The sequence below is a fragment of the Vulpes lagopus genome, chromosome 21, assembly GCF_018345385.1.
Source record: "Vulpes lagopus strain Blue_001 chromosome 21, ASM1834538v1, whole genome shotgun sequence".
Lineage (NCBI taxonomy): Eukaryota > Metazoa > Chordata > Mammalia > Carnivora > Canidae > Vulpes > Vulpes lagopus.
In genome coordinates this window covers 21,054,939-21,079,165 of record NC_054844.1, presented here as the reverse complement: position 1 = coordinate 21,079,165, position 24,227 = coordinate 21,054,939, and the positions used below count along the sequence as shown (strand labels likewise).

General features: G+C 39.5%; 1 protein-coding gene across 1 annotated transcript in view; it reads right to left on the bottom strand.

The window, feature by feature from the left end:
* Positions 1-21,785, bottom strand: part of ETNK1 (ethanolamine kinase 1) — a 64,163-nt gene extending 42,378 nt beyond the window's left edge. Inside the window, exon 1 of the mRNA XM_041736092.1 lies at positions 21,380-21,785. Coding sequence (XP_041592026.1) covers positions 21,380-21,535 — 156 coding nt within the window. The 5' untranslated portion in view covers positions 21,536-21,785. The remainder of the gene's footprint in view (positions 1-21,379) is intronic.
* Between the last annotated feature and the right edge of the window lie 2,442 nt (positions 21,786-24,227).

Here is a 24,227-nt window from a genome sequence, read left to right as displayed (position 1 = left end):
AATTAAAAAAATAATAAATAAATAAATAAATAAAAGCAAACAGATGATTAGCAGTCTTAGTTCAAATCTACTCAAAAATTGCAACCTTCACCTTCCTCTGATACTAAAATTAATTTTTCTATTTGCTCAACAATTCAAAACTCTTGGAGGCTTTCAGATGGAACAAAGGGATAAGAGGTGAAAGTGTAAGCAAGAGTTAAGCACTTTTTTTTCAAGAAAACTGGCAAAAAACAAAAGGAAAAAAGCCAAAGTATAAGTTTTAAATGTACACATATTTACCTGATGCCGGAGAAAGAATATAAATGCTTCTAATTCAATTTTTGTAATGATAAATGACATCTGAAAAAGCTTTACATCTTCAGATGAAAATTTCAAAGTATTTACCAAAGTATTATACAGCTACTAGTTTTTATATAATGCACTTTAATTATATACAAAACTTATTAACCTTACTCACCTAATGTAGGTAAACTGTATGACCTAATGTAAAGAGATTTATTCTAAATATCTACTTTTTCAGGTATGCAGCAACATACAAGTACTGCTTCCCACCTAGATTTCACAAAGACTTGTATGCAGAATTGACAAGAACAATATGCACTTAAACTAAATGCGAATCATTTTATTAAAAACTGTGTTAAAAAGCATGTTGTTTACTACAAAGGCATAGAAATTTACACACGTTATTCTGTAACTTCTTCAGATGTCATGTACAGATAAATATCTCAATTTACTATAACAAAGACTGAGAAACCAACTCCAAAATTCTCTATGTACAACAGCCACATACTTCCAATGAAATAACAGTCACAATAAATCTTTAGGGTAAAAAATAAATACATGACGGATGGCTCATGAGTGGCTCAGCAGTTGCGCGTTTGCCTTCAGCCCAGGGCGTGATCCTGGAATCCCAGAATCGAGTCCCACCATCGGGCTTCCTGCATGGAGCCTGCTATTCGCTCTGCCTATCTCTGCCCCTCTCTCTGTGTGTCTCTCATGAATAAATAAATAAAATCTTTTTTAAAAAATGCATGAATAATATAACTTCACATCTATAAAATATTATATAAATAAGGATAAAAAAAAGTCTGCAAAGATATTCGACAAATATTAGGCAGTAAATCTTGGTTTTTGTTTCTTGTTTCTTGAATTTTTGTTTTGTTTTGTTTTGGCTTTAAGTATGTTTTCTCACTTTCTTTTTCCTGCAATGAACCATAGTTTACATATGGAAAATTAAATTACTAAAAGAAAAGCCCAACAGCTAGGAACTGACCTGGCACTCATGGTAAGGCCCTGTGGTTCTGCTGAACATAAACAATTTCACAGAACACCAACATCAGATGAGGCCACTCTGACCACAATGAATCAAGACAGAGATAAAGCCACTCTTCAATCATGTCCGAACATATACAAATTATAAAATTTTTTTCAAACCACAAAAATGAGTAAATATCCCCTTATTTGAGCTAATATGAATGACAGCTTTGGCCTTGCTTTGTTCCTTCAGTCCTCTAGGTAAGATTAAGATATCCAGTCATAGACTTGCCCCACTTTCTTCCTGACAGACTTAATCCAGAGGAAAGCCTGCTTCTTTGACACTCTCCCAAATCAGCAAGCCCAAATTCTATAATAAGTTCTTTCTAACACCCACTTACTGAGATCCCTACCATTCTGAGTGATATAAGCTTTCTCTTAAACCCAACATGTTCAGCTATCAGTGTGTTCCTGATGGTCACTGGAGAACACTGGCTTTAAAGATGGAAAGATAATGGTTTTTGCCCTCCAATGGTTCCCACTCCGCATTTATACCAACAAGAAATTCAATGTGCTGAACCTTCTGAAATATACAATATATACTAGATACGTACTAGATATATATATTGTAGTAGATATATACTAGAAATATCAAATGTTGGGGCACCTGGGTGGTTCAGTCAGTTATGAATCTGCCTTTGGCTCTGATCATGATCTCAGGGTCCTGGGATACAGCCCCGAGTTGTGTTGGGCTCCCTACTCAGCAGGGCCTCTGCTTCTCCCACTGTCCCTCCCCCCTCCTCATATTCTCTCTCTCTCTCTCTCTCTCTCTCTCAAATAAATAAATAAAATCTTTTTTAAAAATGGGGGAAATGTAAAAATTTCATCTCAATAAAGGTGGGACAAAACTAATAGAAATCTCATGGAGCTCCTTTTCTTAATTATCCTGCACTGTTTATCAAGTATTTAGGATAGTACTAACTCAGATGATGAGCTAGAAAGCAAGACTTCTTTGAGTCTGAATTCTAGCTGTATTATCTACAGGCTGCATAACCTTAGGGAAGTCACTTAATCCCTATGTGCTTCATTCTCCTTATATATAATATTAACATACTGGATCTATTTCATAACGTTATGAGGATTAATGACTTAATACACATAAAAGCTTTAAAACAGTGATTGACATACACTAAGACCTTAACATGCATGTTCTATGCATGTAGAAAACTCCATATTTACATTTTAATAAAAGACGAAGAATTCACAACAGAAGAGTTAAGACAAAATGTATGTTACAGGGACCCCTGGGTGGCTCAGCGGTTGGGCATCTGCCTTTGGCTTAGGGCGTGATCCTGTAGTCCTAGGATTGAGTCCCACATCGGGCTCCCTGCATGGAGCCTGCTTCTCCCTCTGCCCTTGTCTCTGCTTCTCTCTCTCTCTCTCTGTCTCTCTCTGTGTCTCTCTCTGTCTCTCATGAATAAATAAAACCCTTAAAAAAAAAAAAAACCCTATGTTACAGATTTACAGATTAGCCTAGACTCTAAGCTACACTGGTCCCACCTAACAAACCTTAAAGACCCAAAAGACTCAAAGTATTTCCAAGTAACTATAAAAACTATTCAGTACTTAACAAGGTAAAAATTCACAATGTCTGACATCCAAGCGAAGATTACTAGGCACGCAAAAAACGCAGAAAAATATACTCATGAAGGGAAGGGGGGAATCAATTAATCGAAACCAACCAGAACTGACATAAATGTTAGACTCAGCAGACATTAAATCTGTATTCTACTAATATGTTTTGTATTATATAACAAAAAGTTATGCAGAGACATTGCATATAAAAAAGACCCAAATCGGGCAACTCAAAACATCTAAGGAGAGAAATGCACTAGACAGATTTAACAGTAGGTTAGATATTGCCCCCAAAAACGCAAACTTGAAGAAAAAGCAATAAAGGGATGCCTGGGTGGCTCAGCAGTTGAGCGCCTGACTACAGCCAAGGGCATGATCTTGGGGTCCCGGGATCAAGTCCTACATTGGGCTCTCTGCATGGAGCCTGCTTCTCTCTGTTGTCTGCCTCTTTCTCTCTCTCTCTCTCTCTCTCTCTCATGAATGAATAAATAAAATCTTAAAAAAAAAAAAAAAGAGCAATAGATACTAGAACAGAACACAGAAATAGAAAACAGAACACAAGAGGGGAAAAGAAAAAAAACTAGCTAAACTACAGAGCAAGTGAGCATGAGTGAGTGAGCAGAGTATCCATGAGCAAAGAGATTTTCTATCCCCCAATGGAGAAAAGAGGAAAAAAATATTTTTTAATGGCCAAAATTTATCCAAATTAGATGAAAATCTATACACTGAAATATTCAAGAAGTTCAATAAGCCTGACCCCAAGAAATACAAAGAAAACAATATCAACACATATAACAAAATTGTTTAGAACCACAGATGAAACATGTAATGGTAATAGTACCCATTCATTTTATTTTCCATGTACTCAAGCAAATTTCTGAGAGTCATCTTTGACCCCTCCCCTCTCCAGCCCCCACATAAAAAGTTCTGTTCCTAAATAATTCTTAAAACTTGTTTCTTGGGGGGGAAAAAAAAAAAAAAAACTTGTTTCTTGGGCAGCCCGGGTGGCTCAGCGGTTTAGCGCCGCCTCAGGCCCAGGGCCTGATCCTCGAGCCCCGGGATTGAGTGCCATGTCAGGCCTTCTGCCTGGAGCCTGCTTCTCCCTCTGCCCGTCTCTGCCTCTCTCTCTCTCTCCCTCTCCCTCTCTCTCTCTCTCTCTCTCTCTGTGTGTGTCTCTCATGAATAAATAAAATCTTTTAAAAAGAAAAAAACCTTTTATTGAGAGAGCTTGTTAACTCATTAAGTAGTTACACTAAATGTGAAAGAATGAAATCCATTTAAAACACTGTGAAAAATACATATTTATATATATGCTGCTTTTACAAGAGACATGCAAAAGAAAGCTGACGTAATTACACCATATTAAACAAAATAGTCTTAACAATATGTTCTGGGAAATAAACAGACATTTTATAATAATGAAAAAAATGGATCCAGGAAGAAGATGTAACAATTCTAGATGTGTAATGCATCCAGTAACACAGCTTCAAAATATATTTAGAAAAAACTGACAAATTAATTGGATAATTGGTTGAATCTTAAGCACACTTCTCAAGAGCTGATATTTTTAAAAACAGACAAAAATCATTATGCATACAAGTGATCTAAACAACAGAATCAAAACCCCAACTTCCTTGACATACATAGAACTCTGTATCCAACGATAATACACATGCTTTTAAAGCCTACATGAAGTATTAGCAAAACTGACTATAAGCCTGATTATAAACAAGCCTCAATAAACATCAAAAATCAGAATATTTTCTCAAACTACAAGAGAATATGTGCTAGACATCAATAACACAAACTGCACATTAACTTATACATATCCCAAATAAAAATGATTAAAATAGTAAGTTTTATGTTGTTTTTTACCACAGTAAAGAAAAGACTTTAGGGCCCCTGGGTGGCTCAGGTCATGATCCCAGGGTCCTGGGATGGAGGTCTGCATCAGGCTCTCTGCTCAGCAGAGTCCGCTTCTCCCTCTACCCCTCCCCCTTGCTCATGCATGTGCGCACACACGTTATCTCTCAAATGAATCTATTTAAAAAAAAGAAAAAAGACTTTAAAACTCTCCCATTCATTTGAAATGAAGCAATAATGAATATGTAAATAATCCAAGGGATGAAGAAAAAAAGATAATTAGAAAACATTCTGAAGTGAATGATGATAAAAATATTTCAAAACTTGTGGGCACTTTCAGGGTCACATAAATGAAAATATAAAGAAAAAAAAAAAAAGATGGGGAGCCTGGGTGGCTAAATTGGTTAAGCACCTGCCTTTGGCTCAGGTCATATTCCCAAGGCCCTGGGATCAAGCCCACATCAGGCTCTCTGCTCAGTTGGAGCCTGCTCCTGCTTCTCATTCTCCCTCTTCCTCTCCCTCCCCCTCAGCCACTCCCCCTGCTTGTGCTATCTCTCTGTCAAATAAAATCTTTTAAAAAATAAAGGCAGAAAAAAATAAAATAAAATAAATAAATAAAGGCAGAAAACTGGTGACATAAGCTTCCAGCTTAAAAAAACTAGAAAAGGGGGGATCCCTGGGTGGCGCAGCGGTTTGGCGCCTGCCTTTGGCCCAGGGCGCGATCCTGGAGACCCGGGATCGAATCCCACGTCAGGCTCCCGGTGCATGGAGCCTGCTTCTCCCTCTGCCTGTGTCTCTGCCTCTCTCTCTCTCTCTCTATCATGAATAAATAAATAAAATCTTTAAAAAAAAAAAAAAAAAAAAAACTAGAAAAGGGATCCCTGGGTGGCGCAGCGGTTTGGCGCCTGCCTTTGGCCCGGGGCGCGATCCTGGAGACCCGGGATCGAATCCCACGTCGGGCTCCCGGTGCATGGAGCCTGCTTCTCCCTCTGCCTGTGTCTCTGCTTCTCTCTCTCTCACTGTGTGCCTATCATAAATAAATAAAATTTAAAAAAAAAAAAAAAAAAAAACCTAGAAAAACAACAGCCAGTTAATCTTAAAAAAGAAAAAAAAAGATTAGGAAGAAAATAAAAGGGCAAAATTATCAATAAAATAGAACTCAACAATCAAAATTGTTCTTTTTAAAGATAATGTTGATAACTTCCAAGCAAAATTATTAAGAAAAAGAAAACAGTTAATAAGATGCCAAAACATGCCAAGGACATTACAAGGAAATAGTTGCAAAAATCCTAATCAAAATATTAACTAGGGGCATCTAGCTAGCTCAGTCAAAAGAGGGTGAGACTCTCGATCTCAGGGTAGTGATTTTGAGCCCCATTGTATAGAGATTATGCAAATAAAAAAATGTTTTTTAAATATTAGTAACTAATACAATATAAAAAAAATAACAAATCGGAACCAAATGGGGCTTACTCTATATAAGCAAAGACTTTTAACATTCAATTTTTTTAAAAAATCAATGTTATTCAGCTTAATAACAGAAATTTGGAGGAAAATATGTAATCATCATGAGATGCAAAAAAGAAAAAGGACATGAAAAATTCAATACCCATGTATGATTAAAACATTTGCAAACTAAAAATAAGATGAACACTTCCTTGGAGCCCCTAGCTGGCTCAGTCCATAGAACATACAATTTGATCTCAAGGTTGTGAGTTGGAACTCCACACGGGGTGCAGAGATTACTTAAAAACACATACATACTTACATACATAAAGAGGAAATTTCCTTAATCTGACAGAGTATCCAAAGAAAACCTACAGACATCATCATATCTCATAATAAATTACTGAAAGCATTCTCCCCCTGAGATTGGGAACATGATAAGGATGCTCACTATCACCTTTTATTTCAACATTGTGCTGGACATCCTAGCCAGTGCAGTAAGGCAAAAAAAATAAATAAATAAATAAATAAAGGAAGAATAGGAAAGAGAAAAAATATATATATCATCATTTGCAGACACAGGGAAAATACAAAAAGCATATACATTAAACATTAGAACTCATGTTTGAAAATTTCAATACATAACAATAGATTGAATTTCTATATATACCAACAATTCATTTTTTTAATTATACCTTTTATAATAATAACAAAAAACATCAAATTCCTAGGGGGGAAAAAGAAAAATCAAATGAAACATGCAAGACCACCACACTGAAAACTTCAAAAGTCTGAGATGCCTGGGTGGCTCAGTGGTTGAGTGTCTGCCTTCAGCCCAGGGCATGATCCTGGAGTCCCAGGATCAAGTCCCAACATCAGGCTCCCTGCATGGAGCCCACTTCTCCCTCTGCCTGTGTCTCTGCCCCAACACCACCCCCCTCTCTCCCCCCGTGTCTCTCATGAATAAATAAATAAACCTTAAAAAAAAAAAAAAAGAAAACTTCAAAAGTCTGAGAAGGGGTGCCTGCTGGCTCAGGCTGTAAGGCATGCAACTCTTGATCTCGGGGTCATGAGTTTGAACCCCACATTGGGAGCAGAGTTTACTTAAAAAATAAAAGTTTGAGAGAAATAAAAGGACTAAATAAATGGAATATTCCTTGTTTATGGATTTTAAGACAATATTATTAACGATTTTTACTTCTCAAATATCTATAGATGCCACAAAGTATCAAACTCTCATTCAGTTTCTTTTTGTGAAAATTGAAAAGCTAAGTCTGCAATTTATATGGCAATTTAAAAAGAACAGTCAAGGCAATTTTAAAGAACAAATTAGAATCCTTTACCAAGGAGTGCAGTAAATATACAACATATCAACACCTACAGCAATTAATCAGGTTCTACACTTGATGATGTGTGCTTTTTATTACGTGTATAACTTAACATCAGACTGTTATTAGAGTTAATGTGACATCCACATCAGGAAGAATGTACCTTCACATAACCTTCTTATTACCTTCAGCTCTAGGTAATCTTAAAGAAAATTCCCCAAAGCTTTATAGTTTTAAAAACTGAAAAGAAATATACAAGTATTTTTGCACTTTCTCTAATTTCTACCTTAGTATTTTAAAGAAGAGGTATAGATATAGACAGACAGATGGCCCCCAACTTAGGATAGTCTGACTTACAATTTTCCAACTTTACAATGGTGTTAAAGCAATATGCATTCAGTAAAACCATACCCTGAATATGAATTTAGGATTGGCAATATATAGTATGATCCTCTCTCATGACTATGGGCAAAAGCAGCTCCAGCTCTCAACCAGCCAGAGGATTATGAGAACAACCAGTACATAAATGACCATTCTATACCCATACAACCATTCTGTTTTTCACTTTCAGTACCATATTCAATAAATAACATAAAATATTCAACACTTTATTATAAAATAGGCCTGTGTTAGATGATTTTTGTCCAACTGCAGGCAAATATCAGTGTTCTGGCATATTTAAAGTCGGCTAGGCTAAGCTATGAGGCTCAGTTGGTTACGTGTGTAAAATGCATTTTGATTTAGGATATTTTTGACTTAGTATGTAAAATGCATTTTGATTTAGGATATCTGACTTACAGTGGGTGTCAGGATGTAACTACATCTAAGTCAAAGGATACATATATCTATGAAATGAAATAAAATTTCTTACTCTATTACATGCATTCTCAACACAGCTATCACTAACAAAGAAGAAAAAAAATCTTAAGTATTACAATGGTTTGTGGCTCATCAAAACGCAATCCTGACAAAATCTTATTCTTCGGTACATAATTTCTGTTAGATAGAAATCAATAAAATTTTTAATTTAAACTTTCTGTTTAGGGAGAAATTATTAAAAGGGTTGAGAAACAATGGCCTAGAACACAGGCATATTCAATATATGTTTGCTTATATATAAACTGATTGTAAAATACCTTAGAAATGATCAATTTGTAGAATGAGAATCTATGGCCTAGGTAAGTTCCCTTACTTATCCAAAGTCACAATGGCAGAACAGGTCTTAATCTGTTTCAAGGATATCAAAACCTACCTCAAGTTCACTAGTATAATCCTAGACTCACTATAATATTGCTAAAGCATCATTTGGGGGAAAAAAAAGGTTAGAGGATGATAAATCCCTGATGCCAGGTGTTTGCCAAATCACCCATAGTATTAAACAGTAGGCATGCTGCCATCTGTTACAGGAGGTAAAAATAAATGGAACCTAGCAATGACAGATCCAACCTCAGGAGTTTAGTCACTGAATCCACAATAAAATGCAAAATGAGAAATTGCCTAAATGCACAATTCGCTGGCTATTGTTAGCATACTACCTAGAACAGAAAGCCAGACACTTTTAGGGTGGATTGTGACGTTACACAGACCCAGATTCCAACTGGTCCAGTGCACCATCAAGCTGCTAACCTCAAAACCATCATAAAGGAGAAAAATCATGCTGAACAGCAAATTTACAGCTGTTTACCAAAATGATTCAGGAGGCAAGGAAACAAAATCAGGAAACTAATAAAACCAGGGGATATAGTGTAAAAGTTGTCTCATTTAATGGCTCAAGATAGCTAGCTCCCTAAAAAACCTTTTAGTTTTTTAAATTTTTTTAGAGATTTTATTTATTTGACAGAGAGAGCACAGGAGCACAAGCAGGGGGAATGGAATGGCAGAGGGAGGGGGAGAAGCAGGCTCCCCACTGAGCAGGGAGCCCAAAGTGGGGCTCAATCCCAGGACCCTGGGATCATGACTTAAGCTGAAGGCAGACACTTAACCAACTGTGCCACCCAGGCACCCCTAAAAAAAACCTTTATTAATACGACTCATAAGAATGGTTAAGTTAGCCTGCTTCTCCCCCTCCGTAGCTCCCTCTGCTTGTGCTTGCTCACATTCTCTCTCAAATATATAAAAATCCTTAAAATAAATATAAAAAAAGAATGGTTAAAGTAGAAGCAGTCTATGGTTTGAAGACCATGGCACGTCTGTGATAATACAGGACCCACAGCTCACTACTGTTAGTCCTTAATGGCAATGACTAACCCAAACAAGAGGGCTAGCCTTGTACAACGAATGAAGTGGCTAGAAAGTTTGTTTATCCCGAGAAGAGGAACTGTCTTGTCCTTTGCATGCAAAGTGGAATACTCCAGATGAAGTGGCTGATATGCTGTACATGCAGGCCATACTAGATTTGCTTTATAGTGACCAAGATATTCAACCACTTAATATATCCCATCCCCAGGTCATGGTGAATACTGTGTATAAAAATTACTCCTACTACATACATGGGTCCCCCATGTAACTTTACTTTTACCAACAAAAGAAACTGTTCAGGATGTTGGATCAGAGTTGCTGTCTCAAGCTTCCCATCATAGGTCAGGAATGATACCAAAAAATTAGATGGTTCACTAACAAGCAGAAAAGATGGCAAATCTACTTGCCCCAGTAGAATGGAAGGTTTTAGTGGTTACTGAAAAACCAAATGAATAAAGCAGATATTGATAAAGTTGAAGCAAAAGTTTTTAACCCATCATTATCAGATACTGAGTGGACTGACAGGAGTTGCTACTTAGTCTCCCAATATTGAAAGGCCCCTAACAAATCTACTCTATTTACTCTAGTTTGGAGACCTTAAAAAGCCAGAACACAGGGACACGTGGGTGGCTCAGCAGTTAAGAGTCTGCCTTCGGCTCAGTGTGTGATCCCGGAGCCTGGGGATCAAGTCCTGTGTCAGGCTCCCGGAAAGGAGCCTGCTTCTCCCTCTGCCTATGTCTCTGCCTTTCTCTCTGTATCTCTCATGAATAAATAAAATCTTAAAAAAAAAAAAAAAGCCAAAACACAAAGAGGAAAAAAACTATGATATTAAGCATGTGCCATCAACCTGGGGATAGTCAACAGATCAATCAAAGATGAAAAATGACTGTGAAGGTAGAATCTTAACCCCCAGGAGCCAGAGGCCCGAGACCAAATGAACATATGTGGGTAAAATGGCCTAGAGCTGGAGAGAAGAAACCTTTTTGAGACTCCTTGACATGGAAGCCCGATGCATTGAATCTAACACCTTCATCAGAGACTCTAAAAGGAACAATAGGTAAAACTTGAGATACGGGGATGCTACTGTTGATGAGAAAATTTTGGATGCAAATTAGTGTTGGAACAGATATATGAGGTGATTTTGTCTCCTCTGCCAGAATGTATTACTGATTAGATTATGTTTTGTAGAAATGCTTCCTTTAGCTTTATAAAATAGAAGACACAAAAATTTACCCTGCAGTCTGGACTAATGGACCATACCAACTGGGAACTTACAAAATTGCCCAAACCTGCCACAGATGCTATTTACAGCAATATAGAACACCTGGTGGGCAAAAAGAGTTTATAGCTTTAATGACACCTTAGAAGCTAAAGTGACATCAATAAACTTAAAGGTCATTTTAAGACCCGCAAAATACAGTCCAATACCTTCTTTCGGTATGTGACACTGTCCTACAACTACAAACCCTGAGGTGGTAAAAGTATTAAACTCTACTTAGTCACTCTTGAAATTTCTTTAATCCTAAGGATGATTTAAGATACCAAGCAGAGGGATGCCTGGGTGGCTCGGCAGTTGAGCGTCTGCCTTTGGCTTAGGGCATGATCCCAGAGTCCCAGGATTGAGTCCACCATCAGGCTCCCTGCATGGAACTTGCTTCTCCCTCTGCCTATATCTCTGCCTCACTCTCTCGCTCTCTGTCTCTCATGAATAAATAAAATCATAAAAAAAAAAAAAAAAAAAGATACCAAGCAGGGAACCTGTTTTGACATACATTTATGATCTAGGATAACTAATTACTGAATTTAAATGAATAAACTCTTTCAGGTCAATAAAATAAAAAGTTTCAATTAAATTAACGGTTACTACACACACAAAAATCCTAGAAAGGTGGAAATTAATACCTATCAGTTAACTGTTTTGTGGGGAAAAAAAGTCATTGGGTTCCATCATCTTCCAAAATAACAAAAAGAATGTAATGAACAATACCATTTTGTGCATCCCACTAACAAAAATTTTTTAATTTTGTATCAGATTGGACAAGATATAAGGAAAAATGTACTCTCCAATACCGTGTTGAGAACTATAAATTAACACACCTTTCATGATAATCTGGCAATATTAAAGTGAGAAACAGCATGATAGTTTTATATGTCAACTTGTATTGGTTATAATACCCAGTTAATCAATGAAACACTAATCTAGATATAGCTGTGAAAGTATTTTGTAGATGTACTTAACAACTACCGTTACATGGGTGGGCCTCATCCAATCACTTTAAGTAATGTAAAACAAGTTTCTTAAGTGTTCCTGAAGAAATCTGCTTTAAGGGACACCTGGGTGGCTCTGCCTTCGGCTTAGGGTGCAATCCTGGAGTCTCGGGATCGAGTCCCACATCGGGCTCCCTGGCATGGAGTCTGCTTCTCCCTCTGCCTGTGTCTCTGCCTCTCAATATCCCTGTGTTTCTCATAAATAAAATCTTAAAAAAAAAAAAATCTGCTTTAAGATTGCAGCATCAGGGGCACCTGGGTGGCTCAATGGCTGAGTGAGTGTCTGCCTTTGGTGCAGGTCATGATCTTGGGGTCCTGGAATTGAGTCCCTCATCAGGCTCCCAATGAGGAGCCTGCTTCTCCCTCTGCCTATGTCTCTCATGAATAAATCCAAAAAGAAAAAAGAAAAGAAAAGAAAGAAAAGAAAAGAAAAGAAAAGAAAAGAAAAGAAAAGAAAAGAAAAGAAAAGAAAAGAAAAAGGAAAGGAAAGGAAAAGGAAAAGGAAAAGGAAAAGGAAAAGGAAAAGGAAAAGAAAAGAAAAGAAAAGAAAAGAAAAAACAAGACTGCAGCATGGGGCGTCTGGGTGGCTCACTCGGCCAAGCATCTGACTCTTGATTTTGGCTCAAATAAAGATTTTATGGGTTGTGGGATCAAGCCTAGCATAGCGCCCCCCATGGAGCTCCACATCGCACTGGGCTCCACACACAGCAGGGAGCTTGCTTGTAGATTCTCTCCCTCTGCCTCTCCCCTGACTTGCATGTACACAGGGACGCTTTCCCTCTCTCTCAAATAAATAAATTGAAAAAAAAAAAAAAAAGACTACACCATCAACTCCTAAGTTTCTAACCTACTATCCTGCCCTACAATTCAGACTTATCAGCCTCTACAACTGTTATGAGCCAATTCTTTGAAACAAAGACTATATAGCATATATATGAAATTCTGTTTCTCTGTAGGATCCTAACTGGCACATAGTTTTTAACCTTTTAATCCCACTAATAAGGTTTAGGGACACTTGGATGGCTCAGTCAGAGGAGCATGTGACTCTTGATCTCAGGATTGTGAGCTCAAGCCCCACGTTGAGTGAAGAAATTACTTAAACATTAAAAAAAAAAAGGGGGGGGGGGTGGGAGAGGCAGCCACGGTGGCCCAGTCTGCCTTTGGCCCAGGGCGTGATCCTGAGGCTCCAGGACCGAGTCCCACATCGAGCTCCCTGCATGGAGCCTGCTTCTCCCTCTGCCTGTGTCTCTGCCCCTCTCTCTCTCTCTCTCTCTGTGTCTCTCTCTCTCATGAATAAATGAATAAAATCTTTAAAAACTATACATATATATATAAAAGCAGTTTATGCAATACTATTTTTAATATGCAAAAAATAAAACAATTCTATGATGTTTAAAAAACATGGGGCAGGGGTACCTGGGTGGCTCAGTCGTTTGAGGCTCCAACTCTTTTTCTGCTCAGGTCACGATCTCAGGGTTGTGAGATGAAGCCCCACATCAGGCTCCATCAGCATGTAGTCATATTAAGATTCTCCCTCTCCCTCTACCCCTCCCCCCACTTGTGCAAACATGTACACAGCACATGCCCTCTCAAAAAATTAATTCTTTAAAAAATATATGGGGCAGATTATACACAGGAGGATGTCTAAGATACATTATTTTAAAATGCAAGATACAGGGCAGCCCCAGTGGCTCAGCGGTTTAGCGCGACCTTCAGCCCACAGCGTGATCCTGGAGACCAGGGTTCGAGTCCCACATCAGCCGCCCTGCATGGAGCCTGTGTCCTTCTGCCTCTTTCTGTGTCTCTCATGAATAAATAAATAAATAAAATCTTTTTTAAAAAAATTAAAAATGCAAGATACAGAATAGCTTTGTTGTGTATATAAAAGGAATATAATTATATTTATTGATATTATTAACATAGGTAATTTGTGCCCTAATAAATCCATATAATCTAATTTTTTGGAAGTTCAAAAAATTGCTCACAAAATTACTGCAGAGAGAATGAATGAGTTGGAAGCTGAGGGAGTTAAACTTTCTACTTTTCATCTTATAGCCTTGTATAAGTTTTAAATATTTTATAAAGAGTATATATTATTTTTTAAACAATATTATTTATATTTTTTAAACAAAATCAACAGGTTTAGATAGGCCTGTTGTCTGTTGTTTAGATAGATGAGCCTTTGTAGTTTTCTACTCTATACTCTCTAGCTATCTTAAGCTTCATTTTAATAATTAAGTCACATGATGTTTAACATGACCAAATATTATGTTTATAGCTATCAAACATTATAGTCAATAACATACAAACATGTAGAAGTGAAAGGATGAAAAAAACAGGAACTCAAAACTGTACATGTGGCATGATCCTAATTATGTAAAATATGTATGGCAGAAATATAAGGTAATAAAAAACGGTCCATTTTTTTTAATAAAATACGAATAGAAAATGTTTTTTTCTTCCTATTCAAAGTTTCAATATTGTGAAATGTTTAGTAAAACTAAATTATTTCATGTTCATGCTCCCTATAGAAGAAAATTAATAACCTTAATATATTATTTTCTCGTAGTACTGACTTGTAAAAAAATGACTAATTCAAAATACTGTTGGTTTAAAAAAACAAACAAAAACAAAAACAAAAAAACAACCTGCTATTGTGACTTCCACTAGAGGGAGGGAGAGATTAGGACCAGGAAGGAAAATAAGAGAGATTCTGGATTGGGGATATTTTCTTTCCCAGGGTTCGGTTACACAGTATTTGTTCTGCAAAAAATAATTTATATTTCATGTATTTTCCTGTATGCTTGATTGTATGTCATGACTTTTTTTTTTTTTTTTTTTTTTGACAGAGAGAGAAAGCCAAGCAGAGACAGTGACAGAGGGAGAAGTAGAAGCAGGCTCCCACTGAGCAGACAGCCCGACGTGAGGCATGGGGCTCGATCCCAAGACCCTGAGATGATGACCTGAGAAGAAGGCAGGCACTTAACCAACTGAGCCACCCAGGAACCCCTGTATCTCATGACTTTTAAAAGGGTCAGGGACACCTGGGTGGCTCAGTGGTTGAGCATCTGCCTTCAGCTCAGGGCGTGATCCTGGAGTCCCATGATGGAGTCCCACATCCGGCTCCCTGCATGGAGCCTGCTTCTCTCTCTCTCTCTCTGCGTCTCTCATGAATAAATAAATAAAATTTAAAAAAATAAAAGGGTCATAAAAAATATTTTTTATCAAAAAGCAAAATAATTCCTGAAAAGACAAAATCATGAGAAATAACCTGATTCCTTAAACATAGATCTTCCATTACTTCTCTATTTTTTTGTCACCCACAGAAAAATAAAGGGGAAAAAAAACCCACTAAGCTTGCCTTTTCCCTCACCTGCAAGCAATTAAGTCCTGCATATTTACTTTCTGAAATGTCAAATCTGTTCTTTATTTTCATCTCCAAGGCAGCTGTCCTAATTTGGGTCACAGCACCTCTTGTCTGGACTAATTCAGCAGTCTCTCCTAGGCTAAGTCTTTCTCATTTTTTAATGTGATATGCAGACAAAAATATACATTTATCATCTAATTCAGTACCTACTTTCATATGAAACTAAAACAAGCTTCACTAAACAGCCTTTACTTCATTGTTTGCAAGACTCTCTGATCTATCTTATCACATCCTATTTTAACTCATCTTTTTAAATTGTAGTGGTTTCAATTCACTTTATTGATTTAACATCGAATTAGTGTGGGTAACCACCAGTTTCAAAACCAATATCCTAGGTGATCATTTATTCCCCCGATTCAAAACATCTCATTCAACTACTGCTGCTTTCAATATAGTCTGCCACTGCTCTAAAAAATATACAATATAACTCACCTGCTTAAAAATATTCACTGGCTTCCCCTTATATCCTAGATAATAAAATACCACCTCCTTAATGAAGCACAAAACCTTCATATCTAACAACTCCCTTTCTCAAAAATCAGTCCCACTTCTTTTCTTGTTCACACTCCATTCTGCCCCCAAAATACTCATAGCCTAGCTTTGTTTTTTGTCCCCTCATAGTCTAGCTTTATGAAACTAGGTTTCATTACCCAGAAATGTTTCCCCACACCATCTGACCACATCTTTCCTTCAAAGCTCAGTTCAGGTATCCCCTCCATCAAGCCTTCCCTCCTACATTTTCCCATGCTTACCTTGTTATAGTTAGTTGTACAAAAGAATGCTGTTTAAAATCAGCATCATCCCTGCTACAAAAAAAAAAAAAAAAAAATGTATCGGGGGCACATGGATGACTCAGTTGGTTAAGCATCAGGCTCTTTATTTTGGCTCAGGTTATGGTCTCAGGGTGTGACATCAAGCCCTGCATTGGGCTCCGTGCTGGGTGTGGAGTCTGCTTAGGATTCTCTCTCCCTCTGCCCCTCCTCACTCACACATGCACAAGTTCTTCCTCTCTAAAACAAATAAGGCTTTTAAAATATATATACACATACATGTATATATATATATATATATATATATATATATATATATACGTATATATATAACAAAATTACTGAATTTTAGGAGCTTACAATTCTTTCGGATCAAGTATCCCATTTATAAATGGGAGGGGCTGCTGAGGGAGATGGGAGGGAAAGAGTTGGAGGTATGTAGTACTAATATATACTATGCATAACTTTATGTATTTCTCAGTATATTCTATTAGTAGTAAAGTAGTAAAAACTGGTGCTGGTTGTAAAATTACCATTAGTAGTAAAGCGTTAGAGTAGTAAAATTCTATTATTTTCTACTAGCCTATTTTCCAAGGTAAATAGTAATCCCATTTCACAAGATTTAAAACTTGCCAAAGGTTGTACAAATGGCTGGTATCAGGATTCAAAAACCAGCCTCTTTCCACCACATTATGCTGAGGCCCCAGAGAAGTCAAGCTGTTTTAGTCCAAGTCACACAGCTGTAAATACCTGAAAATGAACTAACATGTTAGGCTTTTCTGACATTTTAGTCATAATAAAAGACATGGGAGTCTATCAAACATTACATATCTTTGGGGAGCTTAGCTAGTTCAGTTGGTAGAGCATCTGACTCTCGCTCTCAGTGTCATGAGTTCAAGGCCCATGGCGGGTGTAGAGATTACTTTAAAAAAAATATACACACACACCTTTAATAGGAGGTGCCTATCAAACATCTGTTCTTAGCTACACTCAAAGTATTAGGGCCTACTACCCATCAAATACATTATTATAAAACACTGATAATCTCACAAAAAGAAAAGGCATAGGAAATGGAAAACTGGACCTAACTGCTGATATTAAAAGTCATGTTGAATAAAAACTATAACCTCTTTGGGAGGCCTGGGTGGCTCAGCGGTGGGGCGTCTGACTTCGGCTCAGGGCATGATCCCAGGGGATTGAGTCCCACATTGGGCTCCTCGCGGGGAGCCTGCTTCTCTCTCTGCCTGTGTCTCTGCCTTTCTCTGGGTCTCTCATGAATAAATAAAATCTTAAAAAAACCACTAAAGGAGACATAGTTCAAAAGAACTGTGTATGTTTTTGTTTTGATTCTTCATTTAATACATTAGACATTAAATATCAAATATCAATATTAAAATAAGAAATTTATAGGTTTTGTTAATAGGGTATTTTAGCAACCATCTCCAACATAACTAAATAAAGAGAAGGGGATATAAAAACTGCTATGTAGCTACACAACCAAACACAAAAATAAAAAAAGGGATAACAAAACTATGCATCCAAAAACATGAAAAAAACTTGTAGTACAGCAGGAAAAAAACAGTATGCTTTTTAAATGTTCTTCTGTAGTCTTTAAACATGAATATGTACGTTTATTCCAAAAACACTATATTATGATTATTTTATCCTCCCTAGTAGACTAAAAACTTCAGTAAATATTATGAAATAAAAACCATTGTGGGGGGAAAAAAAAAAAACCACTGTGACTGGTACTGTTGTTTTGGATCTACTTTCCAGTAGGGAGAGTAACTTAGGATAGCTAAGCATTAGGGTACACTCCAAAAAGCTCAACAATCTTCTCATAATTTTTTTCAATCTTGTGTGAATAGGAAAGTAAAAAAATTAACTTGTTTAAATTCCAACTGAAAGAAGATACAGCATTCCTTGTGTGTGTAAGTTTTGAGCAAAGATTGGGCCCTGTATCATTTTGACTGAATCAGTCTTTTTTGTTTGCTTTTGGATTTTCCAGTATGTTCTGAATAGTTTAGCTCATGAGTAATCATCAGGTAAAATAAGTATTACTAAACTTCTAAGGTATGTTTAAAGCATATTTTAATTACACAAAAATCTTAGAAAAAAATTTCTTTGAAAAAATAGGCTATATACCCTCTTTTTTCTAAAAAAAGATTATTTGTTTATTCATGAGAGACACAGAGAGAGAGGCAGAGACATAGGGGGAGAAGCAAGCTCCATGCAAGAGTACCCGATATGGTACTCGATTCCAGGACCCGGGTATCATGACCTGAGCCAAAGGCAGACACTCAACCACTGACCCACCCAGGTGCCCCAGCTATATACCCTTATTAATCTGTTGACTATATGATACATACTTCCCCTTCTGAAATGTTAAGTATAATTGTTATCTTTATACTTTAAAGGAAATAAAAGCAAATCTCAAAAGAAATATTCTCATTGAGATCTATCTATCTACTAAAAAAAATACAAGGGCAGCCCGGGTGGCTCAGTGGTTTAGCGCTGCCTTCAGCCCAGGGTGTGATCCTGGAGAACCAGGATCAGGTCCCACGTCAGGCTCCCTGCATGGAGCCTGCTTCTCCCTCTGCCTGTGTGTCTCTGTTCCCACCCCCATGTCTCTCATGAATAAATAAATAAAATCTTTTAAAAAAACGAGAGAGAGAGAGAGAAATCCTAAAGCATCATAAAGAAGAGTCTGTAATGATAGAATATGGGAGTCAGATTTTCTCAAGTTGAGAAATCACCAATGAATGACTACCAATTTGAGTAATAGTTGTCTCAGCTTTAGGATCAAAAGCACTGCTTGCACAGGGAAGAATTATATTTCTAATAATCATTCTTACAGCAAAATAAGCGGTAATATTTACCTTCGCTGACAAGCATATTGGAAGTTTGGATTATGAGTCCAAAGGTCTTAAAAGTGAAAAGTTGCTGCAGAATAACAGATAGGATTCAATCCCAAGTACTTTCTGACATCAAAAAAGTTTGATGTTACTACATTTTTTCCCCTTTTTTACCTATACCCTGGCTTTATTTCACGGAGTTTCATTAAAAAAAAAGGGGGGTGCGGGGCGGGGGGCAGCCCAGGTTGCTCAGTGGTTTAACGCCTGCCTTCAGCCTAGGGCCTGATCTTGGAGACCTAGAATTGAGTCCCACAACGGGCTCCCCGGATGGAGCCTGCTTCTCCCTCTGCCTCTCTCTCTCTCATGAATAAATAAAATCTTAAAAAAAAAAAAAAAAAAAGCATCTACCCTAATATGGTTGTTTGTAGGATTAAATGATAAGATCACCTAACTCACAACCTGGCACATTGGTACCTCAGGGTTAACTGTTATTTACTGTTCTACAGACAAATACATAAACTGAAACACCAATCTTCAAAGCTTTTCAAACTTTAAAGTCTCTGTGTTAAAAGTAGCAGTTTGCCAGCACCAAAGTTTCCCAGGAAGCAGCACTGTCTTTAATTAATATCTGTTTAGTTTATAATTGGCTGCCAGAATAGAAATAATTTTAATGAATATAAAACTCTTCTGTAATAAACTACAAACAAATTAATAAATAATAAACTAATGAAGTTCAGAGTTTCAACTTGGAAGTTTCAATTTTGGAAATTTCAATTAACTTAACTTTCTTAATTAAAGGAAAGAAGAGTGGGCGCCTGGGTGGCTCAGTAGTTGAGCGTCTGCCTTTGGCTTGGGTTGTGATGCTGGGGTTCTGGGATCGAGTCCCACATCAGGTTCCACGCAGGGAGCCTGCTTCTCCCTCTGCCTGTGTCTCTGCCTCTCTTTCTGTGTCTCTCATGAATAAAAAAATATTTAAAAAAATAAAGGAAATAGAGATTACTAGTTTTTTTTAACTACACATGAAAATCATTCTGACTTCCCTATGTTGTTTAGTCAGCTAACAGTCCCTTAAAATTTCAAAATTTTTGTCTAACAATTTTTTTTCCCCCCAAAACACATGGGTCCTTTTAATATGCTCAAAACTCTTCTACGCAACAAGAACTGAAACTAACACTTCTGAAAGCCCAAGTGTCAGGAACCGTTCTGGGCCCCAGAACACTGTTCATGTTTTATTCATCTTTGTATAGGTGACTACTTTAGCAAAGAATCTGAGATAATATTCAGATAACACTGCTGAATAAATTAGTCGACAAAATAAAGCAGATAATTTGGCCACTTCTTACAGTATCGCTCATATTTGAAACAAAGCCCAAATATCTCAGCTTTCAAAAATTACTGACTTTATTTTGTGCACGCAAGGAAAATGGAGGTTCATTGTCCTAGATCCTGAAACTCCGAAAGTTACATTAATATTCAAAATAAATGTCGTATGTACTAAATCTTAATTTATTAGAAATAAGTTAGTACAAAACACATAGGTCCCTAAGGACTTTTTCTCCTAATTTTTGCCTATGAATACAATGGCACACTGATCCATCAAATACGGTTAATTTTACTAACGCGACTAAAAAAATTCAGAAATATCGATTCGAATAAAATATGTGTAAGTGCTCCCTTAGAACCCAATCGAGTAATGCATGACCACAGTTATTACTCTGAAACCGAGTGCTCTCGCCAATCCGAGGATTTGAGAAGATAAAACGCAGGGTGAGACATCAATAGGAGTAAACCGCCGAGGGGGGGGAGGGGCGGGGAGGGAAAGGAAAAGATCAGAAGGATTAATTACTGCATTATCTGTGGAAGGAGAGAAGGTACCTGGGGACGAATGAAGAGGACCCCCTTGCGAGGGGAATGGAAAAGGCCCCTTTCGCAGTGAGAAGGGGCTGGGGGAGTGGGAGGAGGGGCAACGAGCAACAGGAATTTTCCCGGTATGAATGGGTGCGTCACTTACGTCGCTGCTTCCAGAAAGAAATTTTGCCCTGAGGACAACCTCCAAAAAAAGCAATTGTGAGGGAAGGGGGAGTGACCTTCGTCCGTGGGATGGAGGAAACACACGGTCACTTCCCAAAGGACCGAGGGAGAAGACGTTCCCGTTGGTTCTCCCTCGATCACCGGGGAATCGAGGGATTGTGGGAGCCCCCACCCCCACCCCCACCCCCGGCCCCGGCCCCGGCCCCGGCCCCGGCCCGGGCCCAGTCAGGGCTGTGAGAGACCCCGTGCTGAGGTGGGCGTTACCTGCAGGGTCACCTCCTGAGGGTCCCAGTGCGGCCGCAGGTGTTGCAGGAGGCTGAGGGCCCCCTCCCGGCAGCGCTGCTCCTCCTGATCCTGCACCGTGACGTCCAACTTGGGCACCTCCGGGGAGCCGGGCGGGACGTGGATGTAATTGGCCATGGCCCAGGCGACGGCAGAGACTACCACCACGACGACGGCGACGGCGACCACGAGAACGGCGGGCGCCGACAGGCTGGTGGATCCTTCCGTCCCGGGGCGCCCTCGCAGGAGGGCTAGGGGCGCTCAAACTGACGGGCGAGCGGTCGGACGACGGCCGGACGCGGCTCTCTCGCCGACCCGGGCGTGCACAGCGGCGCAACGGGGCAGGGGATGTGCACGCGAAAAGATTCCGCTCGTCTGCGCTCCACCGCCGGCGGCCGCGGAGCATGCCGGGACTGGCCTGACGCTGGCGTCATGCGCGGGGCGGGGCCTGGCGTCTGCGTCACAAGCCGCAGGCGACTTTCTGGCCCCGAGCACAATGGGCTGGCGGCTGTGAGCTCGCGCGGTCGGGGCGCGGGGCCTGGGCCCGGCCGCTCGCCGCTGCGCCGCCGCGCGGGCTCCTCCTCGGGCCTGAGCTTGAGCGCGGACAAGCCCCGAAGGCGGTGAAGCCTTAGCTCAGCTGCTCAGGAGCGTGGGCGGGAAGCGAGCTGCATGCCCTGGAGTAACCCCCGGAATAGCCTCGAATTGGGTCTGGGTCTGGGGGAGCAACGGGGTCGCCCCCGCCTGGCCGCTCTGTACGGTCGCGTGGGCAACGAGACCCCCATCCGCCCTAGGCTGAGATGCTCCTTGCTCCTGGCCGTTGGGGCAGACTTGAGTGAGGTTCAAGATCTGTTTTGAGGCCAAAGGTCTGACCGTACCGAGAGTTGTGCAGAGCCAGGGAGAAACAGCCTGAGGACCAAGAGGAAAAGGAAGGGAGGAAAGAGAGTTCTGAGACTCAGCGCTAGGACGGCTCCAGGCCTGTTTCAGGGTATTTCCCGCGCGGACCCTAAAACAGCTACTTTAAAAACTTACAGCTTCAGGGCAGCCCCCGTGGTTCTGCGGGTTAGCGCCCCCGCCTTTGGCCCGGGGCGTGATCCTGGAGACCCTGGATCGGGCCCCACGTCGGGCTCCCCGCCTGGAGCCTGCTTCTCCCTCTGCCTGTGCGTCTCATGAATAAATAAATAAAATCTTTTTTAAAAAACCTTTTACCTTCAAAGTTTTACATCAGCTATTTCCCCTGTTGAGATAGTGCTGGAGGGGATCCCTGGGTGGCTCGGTGGTTTAGCGCCGCCTTTGGCCCGGGGCGTGATCCTGGAGATCTGGGATCCAGTCCCATGTCGGGCTCCCGGTGCATGGAGCCTGCTTCTCCCTCTGCCTGCCTCTCTCTCTCTATCACGAATAAATAAAATCTTTAAATATATATATACTAAAAAAAAAAAAAAAAGATAGTGCTGGAAACTGGATAACCCCCAAGTAATTTACTGGTTTCTCCTAATTTTCTTGATTGAGGAAAATGGTCCGAGATGTGGCTTCTTCACCTGTCTTCCCTGAAACACTTAGGGCATGGTATGTTTATTAGGGCTAAATTGAATCACTAACTGGGTTCGGCTTAATTAACACTCAAATGCTTAATTACCTCCTTAACATGAGTTTACATTCTGATTGTTCACAAGGAACTTACTTAGTTTTGTGAATCACAAAATAAGTAGCTATCAATAAGGGCAAATTCATAGACTAAAAGGAAGAAAAAGAGGGGTACCTGGGTGGCTCAGCTGGTTAAGTGTCCAACTCTTGATTTTGGCTAAGGTCAGGAACTGAGGGTGGTGGGATCCAGCCCTGTGGGGAGTCTGCTTGAAACCCTCTCCCTCCCCCTCTCATCACCACTGCATGTGTGCAGGCCTGCGTGTTTGTGCTGGCTCACAGTCTCACTCTCTCTCTCTTTAAAATAGGCAAATTTGCAGATCCCTGGGTGGTGCAGCAGTTTAGCGCCTGCCTTTGGACCAGGATGCAATCCTGGAGTCCCGGGATTGAGTCCCCCGTTGGGCTCCCTGCATGGAGCCTGCTTCTCCCTCTGCCTGTGTCTCTGGTGCTCTCTCTCTCTCTCTCTCTCTCTCTCTCTCTCATAAATAAATAAATAAATAAATAAATAAATAAATAAATAAATAAATAAAATAATTATGAAAGATTAAAAACCTTAATGTTATAAGCAAAACTTTAGAAATATATATATGAGGAGTGCCTGGTGGCTCAGTCCATTGGGTGTCCAAACCCTGATTTAGGCTCAGGTCATGATCTTGGGGGCATGGGATCCAGCTATTTGTCAGGCTCCACACTCAGCAGTGAGTCCGCTTCCTTATTTTTCCCTCTCTCTTTGCCTCCTCCCAGCTCATCCACACATGCAAGCACACATTCTTTCTAAAATAAATACATAAATCTTTAAAATATATATATATAAAATAGAATTATAGGGATCCCTGGGTGGTGCAGCGGTTTGGCGCCTGCCTTTGGCCCAGGGCGCGATCCTGGAGACCCGGGATCGAATCCCACGTCGGGCTCCCGGTGCATGGAGCCTGCTTCTCCCTCTGCCTGTGTCTCTGCCTCTCTCTCTCTCTCTCTGTGTGACTATCATTAAAAAAAATAGAATTATATATATATATATATATATATATATATGAAATGTTCATTCCTATCAACTTGATCTACGTATTTGGTGCAGTTCCAATGCAAATTCCATCAAGTCCTTTTGTGGATATTGACAAACCAATTGTAAAGCTTATATGGAAAGGAAAAGGACCCAGATTAGCCAATGAAATACTGAAAAAGAAAAAAGTCA